General features: G+C 38.3%; 1 protein-coding gene across 2 annotated transcripts; it reads left to right on the top strand.

Moving 5' to 3' along the window:
- Window positions 1-3,559: 3,559 nt before the first annotated feature.
- LOC127802774 (probable serine/threonine-protein kinase PIX13) lies at window positions 3,560-7,362 on the top strand. 2 transcript variants are annotated; one of them, XM_052338794.1, is made up of 7 exons: window positions 3,560-3,839; window positions 3,918-4,012; window positions 4,304-4,617; window positions 5,580-5,715; window positions 5,847-5,989; window positions 6,215-6,338; window positions 6,658-7,362. In XM_052338794.1, coding segments are annotated over exons 1-7 (1,281 nt in total). In that variant the 5' UTR covers window positions 3,560-3,837; the 3' UTR covers window positions 7,125-7,362. The 2 variants fall into 2 exon arrangements, with proteins under 2 accessions (XP_052194754.1, XP_052194755.1); XM_052338795.1 differs by having other exon boundaries at window positions 3,563-3,839; window positions 3,918-4,096.
- The last annotated feature ends 16,268 nt before the right edge of the window (window positions 7,363-23,630 follow it).

The raw sequence follows: 23,630 nt of genomic DNA on the forward strand, positions 1-23,630 counted from the left end.
CTGTATAGCTTATTTTGTTACGCATTTGTTAAAAATTCAAGAGTTTAAACGTTGCCAACCTTATAAGCTATTTTACCAATTTTTTGGAAAAGCTATACCCTTCCCCAACTTTTCCAAATAAGTTGTTAGTAATTACTTAGTGCATTGACCAAATGATTTACCATTTTACCCTCCTAAAACTCTAATATTTCCTTCTCTGCCCTTAAACATTATCACCTCCACAATCGTTCCTCCATTTCTTGCTCGTTGCCGGCTCGCCGCCTTCAGCCCCATCGTTGTTGTTGTTGCCTCTATCTCCTCTTTCATTGTCGCCTCTAGCTTTCTTCATCGTCACCTCCATAATCGTCATCGCCTCCATCGTTGTTATTAGCTGCATCATCACCCTCACCATCGCCCCTATCGCCGCTTTCACTTCCGCCTCCATCTTTATCGTTGCCTGCATTGCAGTCGCTGCTCGCAACCGCCAGCTCCGTCGCCCTTCCCTAAACCCTTCTCTGTATAACACACACACACACACACATATATATTTATATATTTAACATTTTTATGAATTAAACATAAATTTAAACTTAAAACATTATGTTAATATATTTTTAAATAATTGTATATAATTTACCAATATATAATGGTAAAAATTTTATCAGTTGGACATCAATTTATAATTTATTTTTATTAAAAATTAATACTTTTATGTATTTTTTTTTTATTCAGTAACATGTCCATTTTAGTCTTTTATTATATTCTGATAACTTATCAACTTTTTTCAAACCAAGTATATAATTATATAAATAACAATTAAAAAAATATTTATTTAAACACATTATCAATTTACCAAGCACAAAATTATATAAATGACAACTTAAAGTATATTTATCTTATCAATTTAAATATTAACCAATTTTTAAGCTTTAAACAGTTTATAAGTAAAAAAACTTATAAGCCCTTAAAAAAGACGGTAAGCCAAACACTCGCGTAGAAGAAATATTGGTCAAAAGTGTCCGAAAGTGGTACAAGAAATTCATTTGTTTTTTATGTATGACCGTGGCACGCCAAATTTTCTTCCATTTAATTTTGACAACAATTAGTCTTCAAAGATAACGCGGATCCCTCCCCCAACCAACAGACTTAAAGTATTATCATTTAATTTAGCAGCCCATAACGCAACACGAGATCATGGCAATCAATTTACTTTATATATATATTAGCCAACACACACTTACTCTGCGGCCAACAAATTATATATAATTTCATTGTCAGGCATAAACGCTAAGATGTTTTGCCGTTGAGAGGCAGTCAACCTAGTTTTAGCGTAAATTGCTTTCACACTCCTATAATTTGAACCAATATAATATACCCCTTCTCTCTCTCTCTCTCTCTCTCTAACTACATTAACTAAATGAAATTCAAAGTAAAATTAAACTTAAATCTCTAATTAAAAAGAAAAACAAAGCAAAAGCTTTTTTGTCCTTTGCGTTCTGGCTGTGAGAGAGAGAGAGTGAGAGAGAAAAGATGGGTTGGTGGATTAATGGACGAGAGAGCAAGGGGCAATTATAGCAAGGTGATGGCGAACTTACACGGAAAAGGCCATGATGTAGGCGATTGGTATCAGAGAAGGGTGGAGAGAATCTTTTCGGCTCTAATTACCACAATCATTTGCGTCTTTTGCCCCTTTCCACCATCGCTTACCGCCGCCCGAAGAGGAAGGATTGTCCTCCACCCACTTGCCAACACCGCTGACCTTAGTTACGCACTAATTCTCATGGATGCCATGCGCGGGGATTAACCAGCGGACAGACAGATCCCCCTCCCTCCCTCTGTGGGTCATCTTCACTCGTCGCTTTCTTCGGCTAAGGTCACCACTGCCCAACTCTGCCACAAACAGGTCCGTCGCCCCACCCCCTCACTCTCTCTGCCCCACAGCTGGGACCCGGCAACTAGAACTCATTTGTCGATATCATCAATCAATATTAGTTGAGAAATACTACTTTAACGGAGGACTTACCAAGGAGTTTATTGAATGGGGTCAAAAAAAAATTAAAATGTCTTCACCCAAAATACAAATTTATAAAGAATGTCGCTATTTTCGCCTCTCTCCTTTCCCATGGTCGATCGCTGACTGTCGAGCCCTACTGCCTTCGCCTTGCCGTCTCATTGCTGTCGCCTCGCTGCCATCCCCTCGCCAATTATTATTGCATCCTCCGACAATAAAAAAAGCGACGAGGTGAGGCGATGGCAATAAGGCGATGAGGCAAAGGTAGTAGCACTCAACAATCAATGGTCACACGTAGTTATGGGAAGGGAAATGAGAGAGTAGGATAGTGGCTCACTTTGTAAATTTGTAAAGTGAGAGGAGATATTTTAGTCTTTTTATCCTCATTCCGTAACTTTCTCTGTCAATCTACTTGACTTGTAGAAGAACTCATGCTAGTTAAAGTTTAAGAATAATTTTATTTTTAATTATTAAGAAAGATACGGTAGTTAATTATATTAAAAATAAATTATAAAAAATCTTAACAAAATATTCAAATCACATGAAATATATACGAGTAATTAGATTTTCTCAACTTCAATCATGTCTGCGCCAAGATGAGAAGAGATAGACATGTATAAATCAAACTTGTAAAGATATATATATATATATATATATATATAAAAGAACAAAAAGCAGATTTCAAAGGATCTATTATAAATAATTTATTGTTGATATCTTAGGTATGATCAGTCAAGAGGAGATGAATTGAGTGATTAAAATTTTTTATAATTTTAATAAATATTCTTGATTATTGATTTTATTAAAAAATATATATTTGATAAATATAATAAATGATGTTTAAAATTAATAATAAATGTAAGTCACGAGATATAATAACAATAAATAAAACGAGACACAAGACAATTTATTGTAGTTCAGTGTCTTCACACATATTTAGTCCACTCTCTGAAGATATCAATCACTCTCATAATTTCACTAATTTTATTAAAGTTTTCACACTAAATCACATTAACAATTAGATATATTTTTAAATTACAATAGATTCTAGACAACCGTTTACATCAAAAAAAATTTCCTATCTCACATTAAAAATTAGATACACTCCTAAATTACAATGAGTTCTAAGAAAATCACCACCAAAGTTTTCTCACTAGTTTATTTTAAAAACTAGATACATTTCTCTTGTTCTAGTATAAAGAATGTACTAGTTAAGGCCCCCAAGACATAAGTTAAATGACGAGTAAGTGATATGTTAGAGTTAGTACTAGTAAATTACGAGTTTGATACTTGATTTAGGCAAGGGTCGAAGACGTATATACGATTTATTTTTTCTATCGAAATCGAGAGTACAAGCGGCGAAAAATTACGCAAAGACGATAATCCCAATAAAGTAAGTACTGATCAACAATTAATTTGCACATAGTTTTCTTCTTGTATATATACCCAAAACAAAAGGCTACAAGTATGTTGTGACTGTGATGCCCGCTTTGAATGAATTGCTTGCTTTAACGTTCAAAAAGGATCAGAGAGGGGGGGGGGGGGGGGGGGGGGTGTTGACTTGACTCGGATTGAATCACGCGGCTCCTCTGCCCCCTCTCCTTGACCGTCTCTCAATTTTGTGGCTCTAGTCCTGCTGTGATTTTGTTAATAACTGCTACAAGCCTTAGTTAGCCAATCAACACTCCTTAATTGTACCAAATATGAACACTCCTCCGTCCCTTCAACTCGTAAAATTCCCGGCAATTTGTTGGTCTCTTCTTCCGCCTTGTAGTTGTAGTTGTAGGAAGGTAGATGTGAACGCACGAGCGAGCCCACCCACATAAGAGAAGAGATCAGAACGCAACATGTAGATTTCTTTAATTTTGTCAACGCTTTGTTAATTAATTCAACATATGAACATCATATAATTAATATGCAACGACAGGAAGGAAGAAGAAGAAGATGATGAAGAAGAAAAGCATGCCCATCTCTGCTTAATCAATTGGCTGCCTACAATCCCAGATCGATCGATCGATCCAAGTTGAGTCATCATGGGGATTTGCTGGGCTTCTCCTTCCAAGAACCACAGCCCCGCCACCACTACTGCCCAGTTTACTTCTTCTTGTAAATTTATTCTACTTGCGTTCCAGATTTTAGCATTCTCGACTTGTTTTCTTCTTCCAATAACTTGGTTCATTTTCTGCTAAATTTCATTTGATATTTCACGCGATTTTGACTTCAATTTCTCCCTTTATGGTTTTGGTTTGGACTGACTTACGCGTACATGAATGGTTGTGTTGTTGTGATTGAAATTGGGAATGATGACGACAGTGGGGGGCGTATCTCAGACCACCAGCAACGGCAACAGCACTACTACGCCTTCCAGCGGAAGCGGAGACACTCGGTTCTCCGACGAGGAAAGTCCCAACGGAAAGATCCTATCCTTCCCTAATTTAAGGATCTTCAGCTTTTCAGAGTTGAGGAATGCCACCAGAAATTTTAGGAACGACTCGGTGCTCGGAGAAGGAGGTTTCGGAAAAGTTTACAAAGGCTGGCTTGACGACAAGCAGCAGCACGCATCTGGCTCCGTTGTTGCTGTCAAGAAATTGAACTCTGAAAGCACGCAAGGGTTTCAGGAATGGCAGGTAATCTATATCTTCATCACGACTACTACTAGTAGCTCAATAAATATATATATATATATATATAATCATAATTGTGACTCTTATCATTCATTCATTCATTTCCTAATCTAATGCCCCTCAATTTCAGTACTATCCATCTTGATGTTTCTTTCTTTGCCTTTAATGGAAAGTTCTGTGCTAAACTCATTTCGGAGGGTGAGTGGGAATGGATAATAGAGTTGAATTTTCCCTTATATACCCACCCAATAAAAACCAGGAGTACAGCATCATCTTTTGTTCAATTTGGGTCGAGTGAAATAGTAAATAAAGTAACATGCAAGTTATAATTGACTTTGTCTTAAAACTATCTCTGGCATCAAATGCTACTACTACTAATTTCAATTCTAAAGACTCTAATTCTTTTACAAAAAGCCTACTTTTATGTTTAGGACTAGGATTTCTCAAGGGAAAAGTAACTCGAGCAAAGTAAAATTACCTATGCCGTTACACATAATATATGTATGTAGATAACTGCTCTAAAAAATGATTATGAGATCCCGAATGTCTATCCCTTTTTCATCCCGTTTTCTAATCCAACGAAACACCAAATAAATGTAGTTCAAGTCTTTCATTTCCAAACATGCATTACTAAATGGTTGAAAGGAGCTGGACTTTCCTCATGCTGTTCTCAGCGTGTCTTTTCTGGTTAACTGGTTCTGTTGTTTCTTGGCATTGCAGCCACCTGAACTGAAATCAGGGGTATCGATCCCTATGGTTTTTAATTCATTTTTGGGAATGTTTATTGTTAATCCTACTTTTTTGTTAAGTTCTTTTGAGTTTGACTTTCGTGTTTATGATTCAAGATATATCAGTAAGACTTCATACACCTAGCCTTCCATATTTGGTTCAACTAACTGTTTCATCAGCTTATTTTCTTTAGATTCTTATGCTCTCTTCTTATTTGTTCTTTCTACATTTCACAGTCTGAGGTCAACTTCTTAGGAAGTCTTTCTCATCCAAACCTTGTTAAGCTATTGGGATACTGTTTGGAAGATAACGAGAAACTCCTCGTCTATGAATTCATGCAAAAGGGCAGCTTGGAGAATCACCTTTTTGGAAGTAAGAGCTAGTAGAAGAAATATTTTACTGCAACATGTGAAAACATTGGCAATATAGAAACTTCTTTCTGCTTCTACCAATCAACAATGTTCGATTAGCTTACCAAACAGTTTTCAATTTGGTTTTTGAAGGGGGTGCTGCAGTTCAGCCACTTCCATGGGGCACGCGGCTTAAGATACTAATTGGAGCAGCTCGAGGCCTGGCTTTCTTGCACACATCAGACAAGCACGTAATTTATAGAGATTTCAAGGCCTCAAATATATTGCTTGATGGGGTAAGCTTTCTTGAAATCAACTAATCAGATCCAGGTGACATGAAAAACGGTGCAAATATATTTCACGGTTGAAAACAAACACGTTCTTATCCATTTTAATGCAGCGACTTTTGAATTGAACCAACCATTTTTACCCCCACTAAAGGTTGTTCATATTTTAGAATGTCTCATAAATTAAGGTAAAGAAGGGTTTGCTTGGTTGACATTCTTACTTTTTTATGGCAGTCCTACAATGCCAAGATCTCAGATTTTGGGTTAGCAAAATTGGGTCCATCAGCTAGCCAATCACACGTAACCACACGAGTTATGGGAACTTATGGTTATGCTGCTCCAGAGTATGTTGCTACAGGTAATTCCGTGAACCTTTTTAAGCTTCAGGCTCTTAAGGCTAAATGATTGTCAGTGTCAAGCTTAATTTTGAAATTTGCATCTGTAAAATAATAAATAAAGTAAATTGAGTAAAGCGAAGAGAAAGGAGACTAAGATAAACATGGTTTGGTCATAAGACCAACCATTAGAACTACTAGTTACTAGTAAGGAAGGAAAACAATAGTACCATTTGACATTAGCTTCACTGAATTATGCATTTATATATCCGAACAATTTGAATTAGATTCCACCAAAATTTGTGCTCTAAATCTAATGCCAATGCCATGCTCCTTAAACAGGGCATTTGTATGTGAAAAGCGATGTGTACGGTTTTGGTGTTGTGCTGGTCGAGATGTTGACAGGGTTACGGGCACTTGACCCAACCCGTGCCAATGGGAAGCAGAACCTGGCTGACTGGGTTAAACCATATTTAAGTGAGAGAAGGAAGTTGAAAACCATTATGGACTCGCGGTTGGAAGGAAAATATCCTTCCAAAGCTGCATTTCATATATCTCAGCTTTCTCTGAAATGCATTGAATCGGAACCGAAGACAAGGCCATCAATGAAAGAGGTAGTGGAAGCGCTGGAAAAGATAGGCGGGGACGACGACAAACCCAAGGAGCCTCGAGTTCATGCTACGCACAGCACTACTGTCTATCCGCATGGCTTTGGCCGGCACCCGATGCACCATCGATCCCCGCTTCACCCTAGGCAAGATGGAAACCGGCAGTATCATCATCAACTCCATGGACGACGACGAGCTTGACAAGGAGAACGTATGTTGTGAAATGCGGGCATGCGTATGCTAGCTAGCTAGCTCTGGCTGATTTTCTTTTTTCTTCTTTTTTTTTTTCTGTTTCATACCATACTGGCTAGCTATTTTTGATTAAATTTTGTTGTTCTAGTGGTTGTTCATATTGAATAACTGTGGAACGTTAACAACATTTGAAATGTAATTATGTCTGGCAGTGCCAGTGGTACGGTGGCTTGGATTTTGCAGACTACTATTACGGCTCTGCTCTTAGTGCTATTACTATTGATTGTTGGTTATTGCCATGAAATTTAATCATCCATCTATGATTTTCCCTTTTCTAGGCGATTATATTTGGATGCTACGCGTTACATATTTACTCGAGAGGATTCCGTCGATCTAATTCACTTATTTTCAAAATTCGTTACCCATTTGATTCGAATGCAAGAGCTTTAAGCCAGCTTAATAATTTGTTACGCAGCTTAAAAGCTCTCCCACCAACGTTTTTTAAAAACTAGGCTAGGCCACATCTATTTTTTTTCAAAGCTTATAAACTGCATAAAAGGAGTTTAAAAAGATTACCAAACTCCTTATTGGTGATACAGAAGATTGCACCATCAACATTCGAATTGATGAAGAGTGTTGCAGCAGCCGAAACGAACAACTCTTCTCTTCGGATTTGCAAAATGGAAGTAAGTTCTAGTCGAGACTCTCTCGGAATTGCCTTCTGATGCTCAAGTCAGTTAAGTGAAGCTATAAAAATAAAAATGTACAAGAAGTGAAAGCTTATGAGAAAAAGAGCATTAGAAGGAAAATAGAGAAGTAAGAGAAAAGAATGACCTCCTTATAGTTATAGTTATAGTTATATTTATAGGCTTAGTGTGGGCCTTCTTTAGATGAGTTAGTTCTTTGCCTTGGTTTGGGACCTATCAATTAGGCTTTATCTGGGCTTAGTCCCATGAATCTCATCACCACATCACTTACCTAAAAACTTCATTCCAATAACATTATTTGTTAAAATAAGTTGTTTTCGAGTATTTTGATATTTTAGAATTTGTTTGGTTTAAATAGTTTAAACTATTTGTTGCCAGGAGCCGAAGATAGGTGATAGTCACCCGGGAAAATCAGAAACCGATCGCGGACATGCCAGGTATGTAGAATTCTCGCTAAACTTGTATCCTGTAGCTGACGTAAATTGTCCAAGTGATAGGAGGAGAGAAACGTCGAGAAAATATAAGAATCTGGAAGTATTAGTAATGTATATAATGCATGAAATGTTGAAAAGTCAAAGGCAAATGTCTATGTGGCCTTGGAAAAGTCAAAATTCAACTAAGGGAAGGATTGAAATTAAGCATTCTCAAGTAGCAATTTTAAGAGAAGAGAAGACCTTCTAAAAGCTAAGTTATGTGTAGTTTAGGTGTAAAGCATGCATGGTTAAGAGAGGTGTGAGCAAATTGTGTGATGGAAATTAAAAGGAAATTGGGGGAAGTATGTAAGCTCATAAATCTGAAAATTTGAGAGGAAAAAAGGGAAGCAAATGTGAAGCCTTTTCGTGGGTCTCTTCCTTCTCCATCTTCAAAATTCCTTCTTTAATTTTCAAGCCAAATCTCATCTTCCAAAGGTTTCAAGTCATCCAATCATCAACTAAGGAAGCTAGTAAAGGCAAGTTCCTCTTCCCATATCTTCTCTATGGTCATTTAAATCCTCTCTTGGGGTTAGATTTGGGGGTTTTTAAGTTATGGTTAAATTCCCTATTTTGAAGCCTTGAAGTGAGAGATTGAAAATGTGTAAAGTATGGTGTTTTTGTGTTGGTAGTGATTTTGGGGAAGAGAAATCAAGTTTTGGGTGAAGTAGGGTTTTGGTTTTATATTGGGGTAAATTCTTGAATTTGAGGGCTTCAAAGTTTTGTGCATGTTGTTATGAGCTAAGGTGGGGTTTGTATTCTCCCACAATTCCTAAGGAATGGTGTGTTCTTGAAATTAAGCATGGTAGAGAATTGGTCTTCTCCCATGCCTTGTGTTTGTGTATTCTTGTCATGGTTGGTCCCAAATGATCAAAAATGTGTTGAATCAATGTTAGGGTGCATATCTTTATAATTCTAAATGCCCAAAGTTCTAATGAAGTTTTAGAGAAAGCATGACAATAATGATGGTATGTAGATGTCTTTAATTTTATGAATGCTAAAGCTTTGGTATGACATGATTTGGAAAGAGTGGTAATTGTGCACCATGGACATGATTTGTATGAGCTTACCACATTTCACACATGAGTGAGCATGGAGCATATACTTTATCTATTGCACGAGCATTTGAATGTGACTACTGAAATTGTTGCATTGCATGAGCATTATAACGTGTGGTGCGGAGAATCTCCGCCAGGATATCCCCCAAAACTAGTGGGCATTAGCCGGACTGGGGTTTATACTCTTTTTTGGTGACGACTGGGGAGTGCGTCCATTGGTGATGACCATGGGCGAAGGTTTATATATGTATAAGTATTCGGTTATAGCCAAGGAATAATGGTCCCCAGAGTTATTATAGTTTCTGTGGATGCAGGTTTCAATCACGAGCTCGATATGTATCATGATTATTATGTGTGCCGAGAAGCCGTGTATGTGTTACAAGCTTTAGTTAAGGTGAATGTTGCATGGCATAACTTGCATTGGGTGTGTGTGTGATAACGTATTGGCTTGGCATTTCAAAATCTAAGCAAAATGTTTCGAAATAGCTAAAACAGGGTCATATATTTCGAAACATGTCATGTAGGTTTCGAAATATAACATTACGTTTACCAAGTTTCGAAACATGTTATGTAAGTTTCGAAACATGTTTGTTTACCAGCCTGCGCACCCTGTATGATTGTTGCCATAACTTTTTATGTAGATATTCGATTGATGAACCGTTTAAAGCATTGTAAACTAGACTCGATAGGCTTCGAATGGGTATAAAATTCAAATCATTTGGACAAGAATTATATGGTTTTCCTTTGGTTTCCACATGAGTTAAAACTTGCATATCTTAAATTCTAAAACATAGCAAAACAACATTGTATATTTCGAAACCTATGTCCTGTTTCCAACTTTATCATTCTTTTATGCTTATTACTTGCTGAGCCTTGTGGCTCACTCTTATATTCCTCACCATTCCAGGTAAGGGAAAGGATGTGGCGAATGCTGGTCCAAGTAAGGTGGTTGGGTAGTACCATGTGTGCCGGGGCGCCCTCAACAAAGGTCTTGGGAGACTAGTGTCTTAGGACTTTCCTCTTGAAGTAAATGTAATATTTTGGTGAATGTATATTTGTAAGGTGATGAAAGTCTCCATGCATGTTTTGGATTGTGTAATGATGAATGCTATGTAAAGTCTAATGTTTGTTTCAGTTTCTCTTATGCACATTATGATGTGAACATTTAGGTTTCTTCCTTCCCATGTGACGCTCCCTACCCAAGGATCTCTAGGTGTTGAGGATGCTCGGGGGAAGGGTGTTACAAGTTGTATGGCCTTTTGTTGATTAAAAATACACACAAAATATGAGATCACCCAGATCTTTTTCTCAATACTTTCTCGCATTAATTAGAAAATCTAAACTCTATACAATACAATAATTAAAATTGAAAACACTGTCTTCTATTTATAGATTAAAATAAAAAAAATATATCTAATTAGAATTCTACAACTATCTATAATCATGATCCAAATCTAACTTTGAATCATTATCACATACCAAATAGTTATCTCTAAATTTACCACAAACCAACTTGATAAATTCAAGACTCCCCCCTTCAAGTATTTTTTGAAAACCAGATCGGAATATCTTTCCATGCTTTTGCCGTTCCTCAATTTGCATCCATAATTAAGATGTTTATCTAAAACAAATTTAGGTGGTTGGTCCATATAGATAATTGTTGTAGCATATTCTCTAAGGGGAGTTCTCCCTAAGAAGATGCAATCCCACGGAGAAGTAGTTCTCCCGGAAGGGTTCTTTCGGGCCAGTTTCTTGGAGATACCTCTCACGCTATAATCCCTCTGGACAAGCCAAGCTCCAAGCTAGGCAAGAACATAGGAGACCATTCTCCTACACAACCTTACCCCACATTTTTTTTCACAACATGGCTTACCTTGAATAAGCCCTCCTTCCTCTAGGGGACCATTCCTCCGAGGAGGGGGCATTTCTCATGAAGGCCATCTTCCAAGCTTAACCCTGCAGGAGGTCAGGACAACATCGCGTCTTGCAACCAGAAGAGCATCGCGTCCCCCGTGCATGTGTTCCACATGTCCTAGTCATGAAGACTATAAATACATTGTAAGATACATTTAGGAGTGTGCACTCAAAAGAGGGGTGAATTGGGTGTTTTCAAAACTTTTCTTATTTATGAAATTCATGCATAAAAACTGATATTGAGAGAATTTTATACTAAAAATAGAAACCATCGATGAGAATCATGATTAACAATGAATGACATTTATGATTTCAAATTACATATTCATGAGAAAATATTTAAGTTGAGATGTAGAGACAAGGCTTAAAAATATGATTCAAAATTATGCAGCAAGTGGAAATTAGATACAAAGGGATCAAGAAACAAATATGAGACACAACATTTATAGTAGTTCAACCAAAAGACCTACATCCACTACCTTGACTTGCCCATCAAGGATTTAAGCACTCCACTAAAACGGATAGCTTTTCAAGGGATCAACTATAACCCTTACATAGCTTTTACAAGTTAAGTTGGAACCTTAGTTTTTATGGGTTAAATAGAAACCTCAACTTTTAAAAATTAAGTTGGACTCTCAACTTTTCAAGGTTAAGTTGGAACCTTTACTTTTACAGGTTCAACAATAACTTTTGGTTTTATGGAGAAAACAGCAACCTTACATACTTTTTAAGGGATTAGGTAAAACCCTTACAACCACTTGTTGAAAGAGGAATTTAGAAGTAAGCTCACAACAAGATAACCCTAAAAGGATAAGAATTACATCACATGAGGGTTTACAAGAGTAGTGTAAACTGTTGAGAGTTAATGTTTTGATATTATTATGATGATTCTGATGATAAAATATTATGAGCAAAACTTTAATGGCTAAAATATCAGGCTTCTATGATTGTATCTCAAATCAATTTAAAATTAATCTAATTGAGTGTTAAATTAGCTCAAAGATGTCAAGCCTTTTAATTAAGTCAGCAATCAAGTAGGTTAAGATCTCAGTTGAATACTTTGATCAAAATAGAGTGATAACATGACAAATCGAATATAAAAAATTGCTCAATCAAGTGCTCTTTCTAAATCCTATCAGAAAATTGATTGTAAGCTATCGAATATTTGAGTAGTGTTATTCATCTAATCGAGTCTGTGGAACAACCTAGTTTTGTGAATTAGCATGGACAAAGAATTGGCCTCTATATTCTAATAAGTAATCAATTGAGTAAAGCTTAAGCTCAATCGATTGGCTAATATGTCAACTCAAATATGTGTTAAATTCAATTGATTATTCTTATTTTTTCACTCGAGTATATATGTACACGCTGAAATTAAAAAATATAGTCATTATGAAGCATTGAATGTGCAAATAAGCAATCCTTTCAGAAATCTCAATTCCATTCTAATCATTCTCGAATATGACATGAAATTTGAATTCTCAAAGAAAAAGGAATGTTTCTCATGTGAAATTTGAAATTTGAATTCTCAAAGAAAAATAATTGTTTCTCATATGGTATGAAATTTGAAATGTTCTTCATATGGTATGAAATTTAAAATGTTTCTCATTTATATGAAATTTAAAATATTTCTCATATGGAATGAAATTTGAATTTCTAAAGAAAAAAAGGGAAAGTTCTCTTTCTCTATTGTGGTATGAAATTTGAGTTATATATCGTTATCTCGCTAAAGGAATGATTTTGTTCTTTTCTAGTATGAAGTTTGAATTATATACTATTACAAAGGAATATTTTTGCTATCTCATAAATATGGCATAAAATTTGAAATGCATGACCATTTCTTTATCAAATGAGTGTTTTTGTTAAAATTGCATAATGTTTGACGTAACGCCCCAATATTTTCATCAACATTTATTTACAACAGTGGATGCACATTAATTATAAATACATACTCCAGGGGCTATCTCATACACAACAAAGTATCAACTAATCAAATCTAACAATCACAGCATTTGGACTCTTATCTACAACTCACTCCCAGAGATCTTTTCGGCCGGAATTGCCTTGTATACAGTACACATAGCCACCTAAGATCGACACGTCACAAGCCCATCCTCGATATCAGCTCTGCCACCTGGAATGATGTTAAAAACAAGGTGAGCCACAGAACTCAGCAAGTATATCTAAAATAAAAAGGGCGTAGTAGGGAATTGGAGTAAGATAGAATTACACTACCCAATGTCATGTTACAATTTACAACACCATATGCACATGTTATACTTTTCGATATCACGCATCCAAGTACATTATGTACAACTATGCCACGTTATATCACATTATGCCCCCATGCCATGTCTTAGATCACATCATACATAATGCTAATCTTTACCACATTTGGCACTCATGCTATGATATAGGCTTTCACAATTGCACTAATGCTCACACCACACGCATTAATGTGCACTTCACATGCCAAATATATATATAAGGATGCCATGACATAATCATTTACCCACACAACACGCATTAATGTGCACTCCACATGCCAAATACACACACACACACACATATATATATATATAGATGTCATGACAGTATTGTGGATCGTCATCCACCCTTATCCTAACTTCAACCCAGGTGAGTCTAGCAAGTCGTAGCTCCCTTGGCTATCCACTAAGTATTCCTCATCCTAGCTTCCACCCAGCTGAGTCTGACGTGTAGTAGCTCCCTCGGTTATCTACTGAGTCTACAGAAAGTTGGATATCCTCGTCTAGCAGGCCTGGCAAGTCGTGGCTTCCTCGGTCATCCATCGAGTCTATAAAAAGTTGGATATCCCCGTCTTGCGGTCACGTCGCCGTGAAAAATAATAAGTACGTTAACATTAGCGCCAATATATCATACACATACAACTGATATGCAACTGTATCATGATGTTTCGACACAACATGTTTCTTGTCCATAGTGCTTTTCATGTTGTACCCCCCATGTAATGGTTTACATCATGTACAACACACGCTTATACTCATGGAATGCAAATGGCCCTCAGGCTCACACACATCATTGTGTTCAACAATGTCATATACAACATCAAGACTCATAATACTCAACATGCATACGTTGCCCTTTTTGGGATGGTAACACACGCTTGCCTTGCCTGGACGTCACTGACACAGCGATACAGTGCCCTTGCACAGAGTCCGAGGGGACAAATGCTGTCATGTAAAAATAACTTACTTGATACACTTGTAAGCAGATAAATATCATGTCATGCATGAGCACATGATTCCACATATTTTATGCAATCGTCCATACCATTTGACACACACAGTTGATGTTATATGTTATTAAACCCATATTTGTATGGTCTCGACACACTTATGGCATTAGGCTCTAGCCCAACGCTTACAAGTCAACATGTTAATATTCCATATAATTTTGAGGTCAGGTTATGAACCCCTGTATGGCGTAAGTATTTGTGCCACTTTTGTTAGTGTTGGTGCCCTAATATTAGATTTAGATGGCATCTAGAAATTATAATTATAGCACTAATGATGTAATTCTTGCAACATGTAATAAATTGTGTTTTCATATTCTAAGGTCATATCTTCATTCGTACCTCTCCAATCATTAATATGAATGAGTCCATAGATTTCTTGTTGAAGGTCTTAATTTTAAGCGTTATAAGAATATATGACAATTGGCATTTGCAATAAGGATATCTGAAGGTTTGTTCTCAGTCCTTAGACTTATCAAAAAGGGACTATGATTAGTCAATTACGGATTGGCACGTGAGATACTATCTTTGATTAGTATGAAATGTTAATGATAAAGGATGGTGAGTAGCATACCATAATCCATGAGATGGATATAGTATACACGTGGGTGGGTGTTAGTGGAACACTTATTGAATGTGACGCACGTGATAGATCACGTGGTTGAGAGGGTTTATGATTAATCACAGGCTTCAATTGTGTTACTAGTCCTTAGACTGAAAGTAAAATAGTTGTCTTGTATGTCGGTGTTAGGGATTTGTTTTTGTTAAGAACCATTCGGTTATCGGGTGGAAGATGCACTATGTGGTCCCTTTGTAGTGGTATATAGAGGTAGGTGATTGCTAATGGGCTCTATCGACCTCTAATGTGAGGTGAACATCCTATGCTATCAGTGGTGGTCTTGATTGTAGAAACCCTTGGCCAAGGTACACCTGATTGGAAAGTGTTCCAATGTTGGAAAGAGTTCTGATGTGTTATCTCAATCTTACCACACTGATTTTGGCATAGTCATTGAGTTAGTGAGTTTGATCAGTCCATGACTCTCACTCGATTGGGAGAATAACTGATGAAAGGATTATATTACACAGAATCAAAAGTCCAAATAGATTATATTCTGAAGTAAGACTTCATAACTGGTAGGATCACTATGACATAATGTTAGTTGTTGTAACACCCCAAATTTCTCGAGCGTGTTATAACTTAGGATTTCGGGAATATAAAAATTTTTCATATCACAATCGCTGTCATATATCACACAATATCCCCAAAATCCTAATTTTCACCTTCTTAGCTTAACAAACCCAATAATCGAATAGCTAAGATAGGTGTTAAAATTTCAAATGCGAAAGCTAGATTGAACCTGATATGGTTCACAACCATAATGCTTTATTTATCATAAATAAAATCGTTCAAGATGTCTACAAAATGTATTACATGGACCTCATCTCTCACAAGTGATAATTGAACGTCTTAAACACATCGAAATCATACATAGGTTCGCACATAAACATAGATATGATAAACATGCTACAAGTAGTTTATTCTTCAGCTACCTCATTTCCCTTAGAGCCACTTGTTAAACCTGGAACGTTTGAATATTCCATAGTCCAATTAGAAGATGAATCTTCTAGTGAGAAAATCCAAAAAAAAAAAAACCAGTTTATATCAATGCATGAACAAGTATAAAACGTATGAGGAAAATAACGAGAACTACCCCGATGTGTCTCGTGAACATGTTAGCCTCCTCCAACGAGAGCTTTCTTAATGGTGCACGCATAACGCCTCTCGGGAGGTCTCTAACCATGTCACCTTGGCCTAACCTCATAGAACTCATGCAAGCATCACATCCATTGTCCCTTAGACTCACGGTCTTCCCCACGAGAGCTTTCTCGATGGCACACTCATACCGCTTCTCAAGAGATATCCGACTTTTACCCTTGGCCAACAACAAATAGGTACAACAGTATGGCCACACGAATTTTATAAATGCAATAGTTAAAAAGCCAACAACATATATTTTCCAGAAAAAATACATTTCATATATGTAACATGATTTCTCGTAAGAGAATAACAAGAGTCTGCGTACAAAAATTTCACAAAACACGTCTCATGCAATAGAAGTCTCTCATAAGAGAATAAAAAATAGGATTTGGAGTATATGAGTCTCACCTTGTTGGTTTATCTCTTGGACGGTACGATTTCACTACAAACAGCCTAGATTTCTACAGAAAACACGTATTTCGGTAAACCTAATCTCAAATATTTTTATATAGAGTTGAGGGGCATTAAAGTAGGGGCGAAACTAGAAAAGTTGAAGAAAAATGAGCACCTCACGCGCCCTGGAAAGGTGGGCCAGGTGCCTTCACACGCAGCCACTTTCCGGCGCGTGTAACTTACGCGCTGCACAACAGTTTCGGTCAGCTTCGCCTCGATTTGGTTTTTTGGCCATAACTTCCTCATTTTAACTCCAATTCGACCCCTGTTTGAAACTACGCGACCCTCTTTTCCCCCTCTACAGGATTATAAAAAAAAGGGACTTGCCTCACTTTTTTTCTGACTGATTTTGGCGAATTCCGACCAAGACCCGCAACTCTGATAAGGCTAATTCTCCGCCGCTTCTCCGCCGCCTTCTTGCAGAACTTCCTCCCCTCTCTCTAGAGAAAGATCCTCCACTTAGAATGCCTCAACTCTCAAACTTCCTTGGAATGATTTGAGATCAACTCATGGCCTCTATTTATAAATTTCTTAAACCAATCACATTATGCCACTTGTCATAAGCTTAGCCATGGACTCCAAAGACTCAAACCTATAATTGAATGACTTTTGAAATCCAAAGCTAGAATGAATATAACTTTTGAAATCCAAGCTAATACCCCAAACTTCTTCCAAATGACATTTTGGCCCTTATTTCAAGTTCTCAACTTTAATATTTTACCACATGAGCTCTTAATTTCATCCTTATTTCATTTGGATAATTCTCTAATTACAATTATACTCTCAAACATCAAATTTATCGAGATACTTAAAATTTCAAAATTAATAACTCAAAATTACTCGATATGTACGATTTTCCGGGAAGCCGTTACCATTATTCAGCCTTTTTAGATTATAACTTAACTTAACTGAAAAACCGTCTCTGATTTGATTTCTTTCAGCGCCATAAATCTCGCCTTAAGATGCTTGTAAAAAATATACCTTTGTCCTTAGGTATCTAAGCTCCAGGGCATTCCCTGTAGCTGATTCGGTCACTTGTTGCCATTTCAAGCATATTTTTTGATATTTTAATCACATTTAAAATACGTGGCAACTTCACGAAAATATGGGGTATTACATTCTCCCCCCTTAAATGAATTTCGTCCTCAAAATTTGAAACATACTCGAAATTATTGAAGGTTAAATAATTATTACATTCTGGAATATAATTTCTAGAAGAAAATATAAAAATTTCCTACTCTATTTCCATTTCCTCAAACAAATGAGGATATTTCTTCCTAATTGTTTCCTCAAGTTCCCATGTTGCCTCATCATCTGAGTGTTTCCCTACTGAACCTTCATTAACGGGATCTCTTTATTCCGCAACACTTGAGTTCAGCGATCTAAAATTGCTCCAGGTGACTCCGGGTAGGTCAAGTCATTCCTTAGCTCAATTGTCTCCACCCAAACTCCGAGGGTTGGATCTGGCACATGCCTTCGAAGTTGGGAGACGTGGAACACATTATAAATCTCGGACAAGCTAGGTGGAAGCTCCAATTAATAGGCCAAATGTCTGACTATTTCCACAATCGGATATGATCCTATATATCTTGGCTTCAGCTTTCCTTTACCGCTTCCACGCCTCACCAAATGTTGGGGTGACACCTTAAGATACACTAGATCCCCTACCTCGAACTCTAGATCCCCTCTTTTTTGATCAGCATAGGATTTTTGTTGGCTTTACGCAGCTCGTATCCTCTCTTGGATTATTCGAATCTTATCAGTAGTCTGTTACACAAGCTCAGGCCCCACATCTGTCGTTCCCCTACTTCAATCCAACAGATAGGCGACCTACAATTTCTTCCATACAAAGCCTCATAAGGAGCCATTCTAATGCTGTCGTGGTAACTATTGTTGTACGTGAATTCTACCAATTGCAGATGCTCCTCCCAATTTCCTCCAAAATCAAGGGCACAGGATCTCAACATATCTTCAAGCGCTTAAATTGTCCTCTCTAATTGCTCGTCATTCTAGGGGTGATAAGCCGTACTCAATTTCAGCTGGGTCCCCATGCATTCCTACAAACTCTCCTAAAACCTTGAGGTGAAACCTCGGGTCCCGATCTGAAACTATACTTACCAGCGCACCATGGAGTCGTACGATTTCCTTCACGTATTGCTTTGCAAATTTTCGTACCGGTTGATCTATCCTCGTAGGCAGGAAATGCGCTGACTTTGTCAACCTGTCTACCACCACCCAAATGGCATCATAGCCCTTTCGACTCTTCAAAAATTCTGTCATGAAATCCATCGTGATATGTTCCCATTTCCAATCGGAAACTTCCAAAGGTCTCATCAACCCTCTAAGTTTCTGGTGCTCAATTTTCACCCTTTGGCATACATCACACTGTGCCACCCTCCTAGCCACACTAGCCTTCATCCCCAGCCACCAATAGATTTTTCAAAAATCTCGATACATCTTTGTGGCTCCTGGTGCAAGGTATACTTAGCTCTGTGGGCTTCATCCAGAATTTTTTGCCTCAACTCCCGAAGGTTTGGCACGTACACTCTACCTCGAAACCTGAGAATTCCATTTCGCATCTTAAAATCTGAACTCTTGGGCTAGCCTTGCTCATCTACCCATAGACGTATACACCGGTCACTCCCACTAGCCTCCCGCATCTCGGTTTGCAAATCCAGCCCAACCGCCAGGCCAACTACTAGGACAGAAGATCCCTTTGGCACTACACTCACCGTCATCAGGCTAAAAGCCTCAATCAGCAGCCACTCTTGGGCCATCAACTCGGCCATAACAGTAGGCACAGTCCTGCTCAAAGCGTTAGCCACCACATTGGCACTCCCCGGGTGATACAAGGTGGTGCAGTCATATTCCTTCAGGAACTCCATCCATCGTCGTTGCCTCATGTTCAACTCTTTCTGCGAGAACACATACCTTAGACTTTAGTGGTCCATGAATACATCGAACATCTCTCCATATAGGTAGTGCCTCCATAGTTTTAGAGCATATACCATCGCTATTAGCTCTAAGTCATGCGTTGGGTAGTTCACTTCGTGCCTCTTCAACTGGCGTGATCCATATGCGATCACCTGACCATGCTGCATCAATACACAGCCCAAACCAACATTCGAGGCATTGATGTATACAATATATCCACTGGGCCCACTAGGCATTGCCAGCACAGGTGCCGAGGTCAGTCTGTCCTTGAGCTCTTGAAAGCTTTCCTCGCATTTTGCAGTCCATTCGAACTTTACCTCCTTTCGTATGAGCTTCGTCACAAGTGCAACTATCTTTGAAAACCCTTTAATGAATCTTTGATAATAGCCTGCCAATCCCAAAAAGCTCCGCACTTCGGTCACGCATGTCGGCTGCTACCATCCTCGAACAACCTCAATCTTGGCTGGATCCACTGAGATTCCTTCGGCTGAGATCACATGCCCAAGAAACGCCACTTGGGATAACCAGAACTCGCACTTCGAGAACTTGGCATACAATTGGTGTTTCCTGAGCGTTCCTAGCACTATTCTCAAGTGCTCCTTGTGGTGCTCCTCGTGGTCACTCTCATTTAAAGAATACACCAATATATCATCTATGAAGACGATCACAAACCGATCTAGGTAGGGCTTGAACACCCTATTCATAAGGTCCATAAACGTTGCTGGAGCGTTAGTTAATTCGAATGGCATTACAAAATACTCAAAATGGCCATACCTTGATCGAAATGCCGTCTACGGAATATCATCTAACTTAATTCTCAACTGATAGTAACCGGATCTTAAATCGATCTTCGAGAACACCTTCGCTCCCTGCAATTGATCAAACAACTCGTATATCCTTGGGAGTGGATACTTGTTCTTTATTGTGGCCTTATTTAGCTGACGGTAGTCAATGCACATCCTTAGACTCTCGTCTTTCTTTTTTACAAATAGCACTGGTGCGCCCCATAGCGACATGCTTGGCCTAATGAACCCCTTATCAGTCAACTCCTGTAGTTGACTCTTCAATTCTTTCATCTCCGCCGGAGCCATTCGGTATGGCAGAATTGATATCGGCTAGGTTCCTGGCACTAACTCAATTGAGAACTCAATTTCCCGAGGTGGAGGTAGTCCTAACAATTCTTCTAGAAACACGTCCTCATATTCTCGTACCACTCGCACTTCATTGAGCTTTGGTACCTCTCTTTCTTCTAACTAAGCATAAGCTATGAATCCATGAGCTCCTCGGCTCAGTAACTTTGCTGCCTTTATTGCTAAAATCATCTTTCCAACCTTGGGGATACCTTGCCCCTGAAATTTAACCCACCCTCCCTCGGGTTTTCTTATGGTCATTATCTTCGTACAACAGTCTATATTGGCGTCGTACTTGGACAAGAAGTCTATCCCTAAGATTACGTCGAAGTCATATACTTCTAACAGAATTAGATCAGCCTGGAATCGAATATTACTCAGGCTAATTTTGCATCCCCTCACCATTTCTGAGGACTTCATACTCTTACCCATAGGTGTCGAAATCATCATCAGACACCCCCTAGACTCAGTTTCTACTCTCAAACTTCCAGCCAATGCATGCAATATAAAAAAATGAGTAGACCCTAGATCTATCAATGCATGCATAGGAGTATCCAAAATGAAGAGAGTACCTTGGATAGTTGTTGGATTCGCCTTTACATCCTCCTTGGTAAAATTATAGACTCACCCCTGTCTAGTCCCCTTTCCTTTTTCAATCTTTACCTACTGCTCTTTCTTCTTCGGGCAATTCCTCGAGATGTGCCCGTACTGGTTGCAATTGTAGCAGATCACGCTCACTGGTGTTGCTGCTATAGCTTTACCTTCTTGGACCATTCCCTTCGAGCAATTTTGGGAAGTATGCCCGTGTTGTCCACAAGTGTAACAGACAATGCTTTGGCCATCACACCTCTTGCCCGAGTGCCTCTTCTTGCATTTAAAGCACACCTTGCCCTTTTTCACGATCTTCCCATCCCGAGGTCCCATAGACAAGTGGGATTTCTCTAATTATTCTCCAGCTTGATCAGTCATGGCCTTTAGTTCTACCACCTGCGTCATATTCTCCACGGTTGTCATAGATTTGAAAACTATATCCGCATAAGACTCCACGTGGACCAAGCTCATTAGTTATTGAAATTCAATTCATAAGCCTTGTAAGAATTTTCGTCCATTCTCCACATCGTCCACCCCGTACAACAGCATATACTTGATTAACAGCAAAAATTCAGCCTCGTATTAGGCCACAAACATATTTGGCCCTTGGTGTAAGTTCATAAACTCTCGAGCTCTAGCCAACTTCTAGCAAGTGGGAAAGAATTTTCTATTGAACAATTCCTTAAATTGTTCCCATGACATCTGGGGTGCCTCCCCCAATTCTACATCTATTGCCGACCCCTGGGATCCTGTCCGGTTAAGTATCGCTCGCTGCATAGACCTCCACCATTGAGATGCTTCCTCTTCCAGCATATAAGTCGCACACTCGACCTTATCCTCATTCAAGATTCTCAATCTTTGTAGGATCTTCTAGGTCTGGTCCAACTAGTATTCACAGATTGCGGGGTCATCTGCCGATTTTCCTCGAAACACTGGCGATTTTTGTCATAGATACCTCTCTAAGGCATCTACTCTTCTTTGCTCGGGCTACAACTCCAAAATTCGCCCAGCCATGTCTTCTAGGATTCTCTCGATCCTATCAATCTGGCCTTTACCGAGGTCAGCTCGTGCATCTCTTTGACCTCCCACACCATCTCCTAGGTGCGGGTTGGTGTTATTTTCTTCACCATTAACTCTCTCCCGCCTATTCCTTCTTGTATTCACCATCTAGCAAGAAGACAGGGCGATCTATTAAATCATCATGGCATGGTTCAATTCAAATTGAATAAGCAACAAGAGTATGCCACTAAATATTTCAAAAAAAAAATCCTAACCTAATTCCCAAAACTTACGGTGGCTTTGCTCATCTAACCACATGCGAACTTTTCCTTAGGTTCGCTTTGATATCAACTATAACACCCCAAATTTCTCGAGCGTGTTATAACATAGGATTTTGGGAATATAAAAATTTTTCATATCACAATCGCTGTCATATATCACATAATATCCCAAAAACCCTAATTTTCACCTTCTCAGCTTAACAAACCCAATAATCGAATAGCTAAGACATGTGTTAAAATTTCAAATGCGGAAGCTAGATCGAACCTGATATGGTTCACAACCATAATGCTTTATTTATCATAAATAAAATCATTCAAGACGTCTACAAAATGTATTACATGGACATCATCTCTCACAAGTGATAACTAAACGTCTTAAACCCATCGAAATCATACATAGGTTCGCACATAAACATAGATATGATAAACATGCTACAAGTAGTTTATTCTTCAGCTACCTCATTTCCCTTAAAGCCACTTGTCGAACCTGGAACGTTTGAATATTCCAGGGACATAGTCAAATTAGAAGATGAATCTTCTAGTGAGAAACTCAAAAAAAAAAAAAATAGTTTATATTAATGCATGAACAAGTATAAAATGTATGAGGAAAATTACGAGAACTACTCTGAAGTGCCTCGTGAACATGTCAGCCTCCTCTAACGAGAGCTTTCTCAATGGCGCACGCATAGTGCCTCTTGGGAGGTCCCTAACCATGTCACCTTGGCTCGACCTCATAGAACTCATGCAAGCACCACATCCGTTGTCCCTTAGGCTCACGGTCTTCCCCACGAGAGCTTTCTCAATGGCGCACGCATAGCGCCTCTTGGGGGATATCTGACTTTTCTCCTCGGCTAACAACAAATAGGTACAATAGTATGGCCACACGAATTTTATAAATGTAATAGTTAAAAAGCTAACAACATATATTTTCCAGAAAAAATACAT

This window comes from Diospyros lotus, chromosome 5, assembly GCF_014633365.1.
Source record: "Diospyros lotus cultivar Yz01 chromosome 5, ASM1463336v1, whole genome shotgun sequence".
Lineage (NCBI taxonomy): Eukaryota > Viridiplantae > Streptophyta > Magnoliopsida > Ericales > Ebenaceae > Diospyros > Diospyros lotus.